This window comes from Lactuca sativa, chromosome 8, assembly GCF_002870075.4.
Source record: "Lactuca sativa cultivar Salinas chromosome 8, Lsat_Salinas_v11, whole genome shotgun sequence".
NCBI classification, from domain to species: Eukaryota; Viridiplantae; Streptophyta; class Magnoliopsida; order Asterales; family Asteraceae; genus Lactuca; species Lactuca sativa.
Window position 1 is genome coordinate 29682080 of NC_056630.2, and position 10830 is coordinate 29692909.

At 29.5% G+C, this 10830-nt stretch overlaps 1 protein-coding gene across 1 annotated transcript; it reads right to left on the minus strand.

The window, feature by feature from the left end:
* Positions 1–2828: 2828 nt before the first annotated feature.
* LOC128127678 (protein FAR-RED ELONGATED HYPOCOTYL 3-like) lies at positions 2829–10524 on the minus strand. Its single transcript, XM_052766339.1, has 8 exons — positions 10476–10524; positions 5172–5243; positions 4511–5080; positions 4250–4352; positions 3897–4155; positions 3377–3434; positions 3179–3306; positions 2829–3053 (listed from the first exon to the last, which is right to left on the minus strand). Exons 1-8 carry the CDS (start codon positions 10522–10524, stop codon positions 2829–2831), a joined length of 1464 nt encoding a protein of 487 aa, XP_052622299.1.
* Between the last annotated feature and the right edge of the window lie 306 nt (positions 10525–10830).

The window sequence follows — 10830 nt, forward strand, 5'->3', positions numbered from 1 at the left end:
AATGCCGACACTGTCAACTCGGCGACTGGATCAGTTGAGGTTAGAAAAAATACGCATGCTTTTTTCCATATTTATCACATGTTACTAATCAGTCATCATGTTTCCAGGAATACCTTTCCACCATTGAAAGTATGTTCAACAAGCTTGTTGAGGATAACCATTTGTTTGAATCAAAACTTGGAGAAGCAATCGAAAGGCATCCTCTTATTTGTGATTTCTACGAATGGAAAGCCAAGATCAGAATCTTCCTGAATGAAGCATTCGGGAAATATGGAGGTGGCAGTTCTACTGATGCAAGAAACATTGGACCTTTATCCCAATGGTGGTCAGACAACGCAGAACAGATTAATAGGTTATGTCAAATGGCTGAACATTCTGTTAAATCGTTCTCCAATTCACCCTTTCCAAACTAGAGCATCGGGTTGAAACAAGAATTTGCTGATATCATTAGCAACTCACCACTGAAAAATACCATGAAGACTCCAAAAGACCAATGTACAATTCCTCTTCCTTTATCAATTGTTCCTATCGACAGTGCTGATGTTGTTGTCCACGCAAGAGAGTTAAGGCCAAGAAATAAGCCCCCTATACTACGTTCTTCGTTCATCGTACGTGCAGTTGATATAACCAAACGTATAACACATTCTCAGAAGGACATATCTGATTGGGTTTTTCTCAACACAAGGTCATCCGAGGTATATAAAAATTTCTACATAACTGATAAAAAAAAGTAGTTATATAAACATTATTTAACTTTTGACATTTTATTTTATGCAGTGATGAACTTTTCCATACTTGTGCTGGTGTAGCTGCTGAATGCTTTCACATGGAAAGTTTTTTCCCCAAATGTGAACTGTTTGGACATGTACTTGATTGCTGGAGTCATCTATTAACTTTCGATGAAGATTTGTGTTCTAATTTGTCTCCTCGCAGACTATTTGCCAATACCACCTTGACGGTAAACTCTTAATAAACAATTGCATTCATTAATGATGTTTATTTAAACAATCTCCTTACCTAGCACATATGTGACTGCCACATTTCCAAATTCCATCTATAACTTAATATTCCTATTACATTATGCACATTCATTATTAACAAACTCTAACATTACATTATATATCTTCTTCACAGAGTTTGTATCTCGAAAATACTGCGTTGACAGAGGAAGATCGTCAGAAAATCTTTCTTGAAAATTTGACCATATCCATTGATGATTTTGATGCAAAACTTCGCGATGTCCACTTAGTATTCTTCTATATCCACGTTTTATAATTAACCATTGTTTTTAATACTTGTTTTGATATTCATGTAAGCTATAGTTGATGGATTGACAATACCAACACTAAACTATTTTAAATCATACACTTATGCGTCATATGGAGACATTCATGGGTGGAAACATTAGAGATTTCAAAACTGGCTTCAAGTCAGAGTCGCTTGCACAGGACAACCAATTATCTAGACTACGGGTCATATATCTTTGCAAAATAATTAATTCTGACTACAACCTGCTGAATTTTTCAATCCTTCATCAAGTAGCAGAATTCCAAAAGCTGTCTGCACCTAACCGACAACAAATATTGAAAGATGCTGCAACCAGGATACATGACAGGCTGATTGAATTTGGTTAAAGAATGTTGTGTTAAAAAGTCTTTTTTTGTTATTTTCTAGGAAGAATATGATGTAACTTACTTTTAATATATTATGTAGATGGCTCAAAACAGCTTAACTATCTATCTTTTGCTTTTTGATTATGTACTTCCCTTTTGTCTCCATATTATATGAAAATGTCTTTTCTTACTCTTACATGAGTGTCTATTATGGTTATTGTTAATCACAACTGATCAATAATACCTTTTTATACATGTCCTTTATGTTACTCAACAGATATGTATGAACATGTCTCTCGAACCTAATATCTTAAACTTTTAGACTTTGACATCCCAGGATACACGGGTGGTATGAATTTGTTACATTTGATTTAATTACTAACAACCCCACTTCATTTTGTAATAAGACCATCATAAATGTTGTGCATACTCAACTACTACAACACTAGACATGTACCCTGCACAACCTTTTCCTTTTTTATTTTAGTCCACTAAAACATACATAACTCTTAACATTTTATAAGATCACATACCCAAACAACAAAAACCTTACAAGCATCATACCATATCTTCATACATTTTACACATACATAATCCACACACCCATCACCATCTACATAAATTACATGTCGTTATACAATCGACACATACATCAATAGCATCATACTATATCTAATAAATTGCACCAAAAATTTATCCGATAAAGAAACTAAATCAACAAACAAAACAAAATGATATTATTCAATATAAAAAAGGTACAAATGTAGATGTGCAAACATACGTCATTTAGTTTTCAATGATGAACCAAAACTTCAGTAAACTAACACTTAATCTAACTACCACCGGACATCTCACGCGCAATTCTTACTTTGCAAGTCCTCCAATTATGATTCACATATAAATTACATCTCGTGCACCTTCGTGAACCACTTTTTGAAGATGTAGCTGCCCTCTCCGACGTACTAACCATCCGTTTCTTAGTCCCACACCCTTTATTATGTATCACTGGTGGGACATTAATGTCAATGTCTTCTGGAATACTAACCCCAAATAGCCTAAACATAACTTCATCACTTTCATCCAGTGCAACATTATTAACCGGATCTTGCTCCATCACACTCCTCATCGTGCGTGTTGTCTTTACAAAATCTTCTAATTTTTCTTTATCATTCTTAAGACGCTCCAGACAGTACTCCATGTTACTATATGCCTCGGTTAACAATTTAAAAGTGTCATCTTCATTCCAGCAAGCCCATTCTTACTAACCAACAAATGGCTAGAAATAATATCCCTTCTCCACCTACGCAAAATATATTGCTCAGGTATCTCCTCAATGTGATTATTCTTCAGCACTACAAACACATGTCGACACAAAATGCCCATTCGCTTGAAGAGGTCGCATGTACATTTCACTTCCTTTTCTGGCAAGTTCAGTTCCACCTACATGAAGATTTTAATCCTTACTTTAGCCACATTATTTTTTTTTACCAAAAAAAAATTTCCTTGTTTATATTTTTACCAGCATTACTGATGCATGTACTTTCAGATTAATTTTATGAACTAACCTTACACTTTGTCTTCACATGTCTTCTTTTGTCCAAATGTGTAATCATTACTACCTGCCACCCATTAATATTTTCTACACTATCAATTGAACAATTCCATGCTCCTTTGTATATTTCCTTTCGAATTTCTGCAAAAATTGTGTTAATATACACGTTTGCTTCATGTTGCTCTAATCCTGTGCCCATCCCGATTTATGCCTGGTTCTCTTAGTTTCATTATCAAGACGACGTTGCGTGTTACGTTGTTTTCCAATCGCTGTATCATAGTTCACCATGAAATACAGAAGGAAATTCCTATGATGCGAATACTTATTAAAAAAATGAATTCGCAATTTCAGACCTGGAAGTTGTTTTCATCAGTCCATGCATTGGCATGTCCTTAAAATAAGCTGGTATCCATGAATTCCGCTTATGGTACACGTATTTAAACCAACGTTTATCTTGCAGATTGTGATCCTTCATCAATGACTTTCACGCTGTTTCAAAATCAAGGGGATCCAGATATATATTCCACACTAGTTTCTTGAAGAGTTTTCTGAAATCCGTGTTCTTCAAAATATCCCCGCTGACCTGATACACAACCATTTCGTGACTACCACATATACTTTTTAAGCTTCAAATTAGCCATATATTTTTACATATAAATGTACAATCATCAACAAGATTCATATCTAATTATATATTCACCATATGTAAGTCAATTACCCATACAACATACCTTCGCCTGTAGTTTTTTCGTTATATGCCATAAGCGTAGTCTATGTTTGGCGTTCGGGAATACAGCCTCAACTGCCTGCAGAATCGCTGGATCATGGTCTGTTAACACCAACGTTGGTGCTTTTCCATGAGCTTTTAAAAATGCTTCAAGCAACCAACAATAAGACTCTATTTTCTCATTACTAAGTAGGCCAGCACCAACAGTAACGGATCTTTTGTGATTATCAATAGTTGTAAAAGGGACAAATACCATTCCATACCTGAATAACAATAATTTTCATTATTAATGAAATCGTACAAACATGGACTATGAAAAAAGTCATCATACAAAATAACAAGCAGAATAACACTTACTTATTTGTTCTAAATGTAGCGTCAAAAGATATAACATCTCCAAACTCCTTGTAGAATACCTTATCTATTTCATCAGCCCAAAACATAGCATTTAACACGCTATCTACACATTTATACTCAAAGGAATAATCTGGATAATGTGTCTTCCTCTCATTCATTTTATTCACTACCAATTGCGTATCCTTGTTACCTATAATGTTACCTAATTTTTTCCTAAAATTTTTAAATCACTCTCCTCGAGACCGACACACTCATATCCACCTTTTAACGCAGCTCGAAGTTTATGTGCCTTTGTTGCACCGACATTTGCTGTTGCTGCGCGTATAATAAACTCCTTGTCTGCACTATTTGATTTTCTAGCTTTTTTTGAATGTGTACGCTCTTCTGTTGTATAAAGAGGGTGGTTGTGCAGCTCTTGAAACTCTCTAATTTGAAACTCACTTCTTCCAACACCAACTCGTTCAAACTTTATCAATGCTTTACAATCCATTACAATAAAGTTTGAATTCCTATGTTTTCTTCCACCATTATTTGTATCCATTGTGTCGAGGCTTCTATCTGGTATTTTCCCAGCATGATTGCAAACAACGTACTTTATCTTTATCGATTTGTCATGCCGAAACCTTGTAGTTGTGTTCAACCGAACATCAAACCCAGCATGTTCTGCATATTTTCTATACACATTTATTGCATGTGTTAGTGATTCGAATGTAACATGCTCATCAGGCATAATTTCTTTCGCGACAGTAGGTTTCCACAACTTAGAAGATCCACCAGGTGAATATAAAATTCTATTGTTCACATACTCGTCACTTGATTCAGATTCCCTACCTGCTTCAATTAAATTATATAAATATATATAAAAAAAATTTGTAAACCTTATTCAGAATTCATTTTTATCACAATTATGAAAGACTTTCACCTGATTGATTATCACTTTCATTTTCATCAGATGTATCTTTGTAGCCACCTTCACTATCTTGTGTAGAATTATCTGTTCCAACATATATACAACACCTGATTCATTATCACCTTCACTATATATGTATCCAATTTTGACTATATTCAATCATGATTGAAACAAATCTCATCCTCGTATACTATTCAATGCTGGTAGTTTCTAACATTCAATATAATTGAGTTGGTTTGAATTCAAATGGTGTCTATTTGAACTATTAAGTAATTCATTATTGAATTGCATTGATTTGGTTTGAATTCAACTGGGGTATCTATAAATGTTATTGTCGCATTCGTGAATGAATACAAATGAAAAAACATATCATTTGTATTCATTCACGAATACACACCAATTGAAATGAAAAACATATCATTTGTATTCATTCACCAATGCAACAATAACATTTATAGATACCCTAGTTGAATTCAAACCAAATCAATGCAATTTAATAATGAATTACTTAATAGTTCAAATAGACACCATTTGAATTCAAACCAACTCAATTATATTCAATCATGATTGTATTCAAATAACAACCAAATGAATTCAAACCAAATCAATTGTCTTCTTCAATGATTTACTTAAATGTACAAATGGACACCACCATTACTAGACACCCCAGTCGAATTCATAAAAAACCAATAACATTCTCCCATCAAATAATATCAAACAATAATGATTGTATCACCATATATCCTTCAATGATTTAATTAAAAGTACGAATACACACCTATTGAATTCAAACCAATTCAATGTCATTCATTCATGATTGAAAACAGTCACATTTATAGATACCCCATCTTCATCATACATACATCCAATCATTTGTGATTACTATCATCTTAAAATACTTTTCACACGTCAAACCATATAATTCCATAACTTACCCAATGATTAACATATAACCAACATTATACAGTTCAATAAAATAACAAGTATATATTTGTCACAGGTTAACTATATATGTACATACAACATATCATACTCCTCAGTGAACACACTTATATGTGATTATACAACTTAATGGCAAAAATAACTCTACATTTGTCATAAGTTTACCATCTACGTACACCTACCACAACGTAATCATCAATGCTTTTAATTTATTTTTCAAATTACATAGTATTCGTTCATTATTGATTATCAAAGTCTAGCATTTAATACCAACACAACATTTAACTAAATCACTGCTGATTTCACTATTGTTTTAAATTTACTTCACGTCTAGATGATTAGTCAGTATAAATCAAATCAATTGAATTCAACAGGTCTATTTCGTTTTTAGCAGAAACTAACAACTCTTTCTAATTTCACATAATGAATACATTCAAATAATAAATTTTGAACTGAAACACACTTACCTTCACCTTAATCAGCAATATTGATAAGTGAATTAAAGAAGCTTTCGTCACTACTAAAATCCCCACAAACGGTTTGATTCATCGCATCCGAATTCAGTCAATGACTCCAAAACTTTTCCATTCGGTCACAATAATATTGCTATACTATTTTGCAAATCTCGATTCGACGTCTAATGTCGGAGGTATCGACTGCAGAAACAACCAAAATGGTTTCAATAACTTTTATCCAAAAAACCTTCTTCATCGTTCTGGCTTCAATCATGGGAAACGACTGTTACGTGTTTATTTAATATGTTTATGTTGCCTAATTACTGTTTACGTACATATATACTTTCCTATTTACTCCCTTATTAAACGATTGGTCCACATTTGTTCTCATGTTTCTCAATCTTTTGGTGTTCTCAATATAACCTATATATATATATATATATATATATATATATATATATATATATATATATATATATATATATATATATATATATATATATATATATATATATTGTTTTCACTATCTATTGTGTGTATGAATGATTGATTTTGGACCAATCATTTTAGTTATTTTAAGAAAGTAATTAATACATATTACATGTTGAAGATATAATTGATATTAATTGCATATTCAGCATTTAATATGCATTAATTACTTTCTTAAAATAACTAAAATGATTGGTTCAGAATCAATCATACATCCACACAACAGATAGTGAAAACAATATATATATATATATATATATATATATATATATATATATATATATATATATATATATATATATATATATATATATATATATATATATATATATATATATATATATATATATCAACATCCGTTTTACATTCTTATATTTAACATATTTTCTCTTGAAAAGTCAAAGTTTAATTATTACCTTTAACATTGTTATGTTGAAAAAAAACTACCATCTTATGGAAAACTTTTTTAATGTTATTGAAAAACAACGATCTAAGCTATCAAACTTTTTTAAAAAATAATAATAATTTAAGGGAGTATTCATTTATCATTTTAGTTTATATTTCATCTTCTTTTTGTACATCATTTATTGATAAATTGTTTAATTTTGTTAAGATTATCACTTATGACCGATTGTAAATCATTTATATATATATATATATATATATATATATATATATATATATATATATATATATATATATATATATATATATATATATATATATATATATATATATATATATATATATATATATATATATATATATATACTAGGCGAATGCCCGCGCTTTGGGCAGAAACACCTATATAGTTGAAGTCTTTATAAATATATGATTTTTTTGAATATAACAATAACGTTGTTGTTAAATTTGATATAATAACTTGTATATAGTAAATTGATATAATATATTGATTATTTTGAATTATATGATAATATATACATTTATTATAACTTCATAATCTCAATCGTTTGAATGACTTCTACCCGCGGGTTACACATTAATAAAATTAAATATAATATATGATTTGATCTTATTTATAGTTGTTTTTATTGTTAATTAATTTTTTAAAATTTATTTGCTTAATGTTTTTATTTATATCATTATAATTATTTAAAATATCAAACATTGTTTTTTTTATTTTAAAGCTAACAATATAATCATTTATATAGAATTGTTTTTAACTATTATTATTGTAAGTTATTTTAAGCTACTTATTTGGAAACTTTTAACGATTATAAAAATATATTTAAGAAATATTTTAGTTAAATTGAAATTACAATTTAGTTTTTGCTTTTATCACTACAATTTATCACTTTTAACTATTTACAAAATATTCTTTAGTTTTTTTAAATGGAACTGAAATTTATATTTGAGTTGACATTGTTATGCACAGAAACACCTATATAGTTGAAGTCTTTACAAATATATATTTTTTAAAATATAACACTAACGTTGTTGTTAAATTTGATATAATAATTTGTATATTAATTTGATATAATATATTGACTATTTTGAATTATATGATAATATATAAATCTATTATAACGTCATAATCTCAATCGTTTGAATTAGGGATGAGCAAAAGGACCGAATCGGCCGGAACCGGCCCGAACCGGACCGGACTGGGGAACCGGCTTCGGCCAAAATCAAGAACCGAACCGGCCCGGCGGTTCTACCGGTTCCGGTTCTACCGGTTCCCGGTTCCTACCGGTTCTTGTCGTGTCTTCAAATGTTGGAACCGCTCCTTGAAAAATAGCATTATACGGTTCCAGTTTTTGCCGGTTCTATCGGTTTTTGCCGGTTATACCGGTTCCGGTTAAATCGGTTCCGGTTCCTGGTTCCAAAAATTCACAAAAATAACGTCCCGGTCCCGGCCCGACCGGTTCCATCGGGTTCCGGTTCCGGTACCGGTTCCGGCCGGTTCCCCGATCCATATGCTCATCCCAAGTTTGAATGACTTCTACTCGCGAGTTACACATCAATAAAATTAAATATTATATATGGTTTAATATTATTTATAGTTGTTATTTTTAACTAATTTTTTTAAAATATGTCCTTAATGTTTTAATTTCTATCATTATAATTATTTTAAACATCAAACATTATTTTTTGATTTTAAAGGTAACAATATAATAATTTATATAGAGTTATTTTTAACTATTGTTATTATAAGTTATTTTAAGCTACTTATTTGAAAATTTTTAACGATTATATAAATATATTTAGGAAATATTTTAGTTAAACTGTTATTACAATTTAGTTTTTTTGTATTTATCACTATAATTTATCACTTTTAAATATTTACAAAATATTATTTGGTTTTTTTAGTAGAACTGAAATTTATATTTAAGTTGACACTGTAATGTTATATTTAAATTAACAATTGAAGTATTTTGTCCAAACTATTCAAAAATTATAGTTTTAAACTGATAATGGTTTACATGCAACAACATTTTAAATCTAATAAATTAAATATAATATGTTAAAATTTAAAGACATAACTTTATAAATAAAAGTAAAGATATTATTTTAAAATTGAAATTTAGTCTATTTATGATTACACTTTAGGTTTGATATTTATTTAACCTTATTAACCAACTTACAATCATTATTTAAATGACACTACAATTTATCACTTTCAACTATTTATAAAATAATCTTTGGGTTGTTTAAGTTAAATAAAATTTATATTTAAGTTGAGCCTATAATGTTATATTTCAATTAATAATTTAAGTATTTTATACAAATTGTTCAAAAATTATACCTTTAAAATGATAATGGTTTACATCCAACAATATATTAAAACTAATAAATTAAGTATAATATGTTAAAAGTTAAAAAAACATAATTTTATAAGTAGAATTAAAAATATTATTTTAATATTGAAATTTAGTTTATTTATGAATACACTTTAGATTTGATATTTATTTAACCTAACTACCAAATTATAATTATTATTATAAAGAAATTGAAAAGTCATGGGAGTTTCAAATGAATGTGATGAAAGGAAAAAAGAATGGAGGTTTCAAATACATGAGATTCAAGAAAAAATGCTAGCTTTTTAAGTATGTATGATATATAACCTTTCCCTATATATATATATATATATATATATATATATATATATATATATATATATATATATATATATATATATATATATATAGAGAGAGAGAGAGAGAGAGAGAGAAAGAGAGAGAGAGAGAGAAAGAAAGAGAAAGAGGTAGGTTCAATTGTGAAAATAAAAAAGGTTGAAAATGGGGGAATCATTCTCAACCACTTATTTAATCTAAGCATAAAAAGACACGGTGACAAACTTGTAAATATGATATAATAGCCTTCAATCACAAATACGTAAGTGTAGAGAATTAGATAACAGTTGAAATTCATTCTAATCGATCGTTATCATCCAGATTTCTCCTCCAACCTTCAACAATCATCCAGATTTCTTCAATTAAATCATCGATCAACGTCATCCTGTGTTAATCAATCATCGATCTTCGTTAATAACACGTTTATCAACAGCATTCAACAGTTGACAACAAAAATTCGTTTTTTGCTCTTTCAATCCAACCTTCAATTCTGCTTGAATACGAGCATATCTTCAACGTCTATGATTAATTATACTTCCAGCATCATTAGATCGACATCATCGATAATCAACAAAAAATTCAATTCGTATCATTCTTTCAACATCGATCATCAAATAAAACATCGAAATTAAGGTTAGAAAAAGATCAAATCATTTTTTGTTTGAAAATTTCCATATATTTCTCTACCAA

Coding starts and splice junctions, on each gene's coding strand:
- LOC128127678 (XM_052766339.1), bottom strand. CDS start 10,524: ATGACGTTGATCGATGATTTAATTGAAGAAATCTGGATGATTGTTGAA. Junction 5,081..5,171: donor TGAAAGTGATAATCAATCAG/GTGAAAGTCTTT, acceptor TAATTGAAGCAG/GTAGGGAATCTGAATCAAGT. Junction 4,156..4,249: donor GCTACATTTAGAACAAATAA/GTAAGTGTTATT, acceptor ATTGTTATTCAG/GTATGGAATGGTATTTGTCC.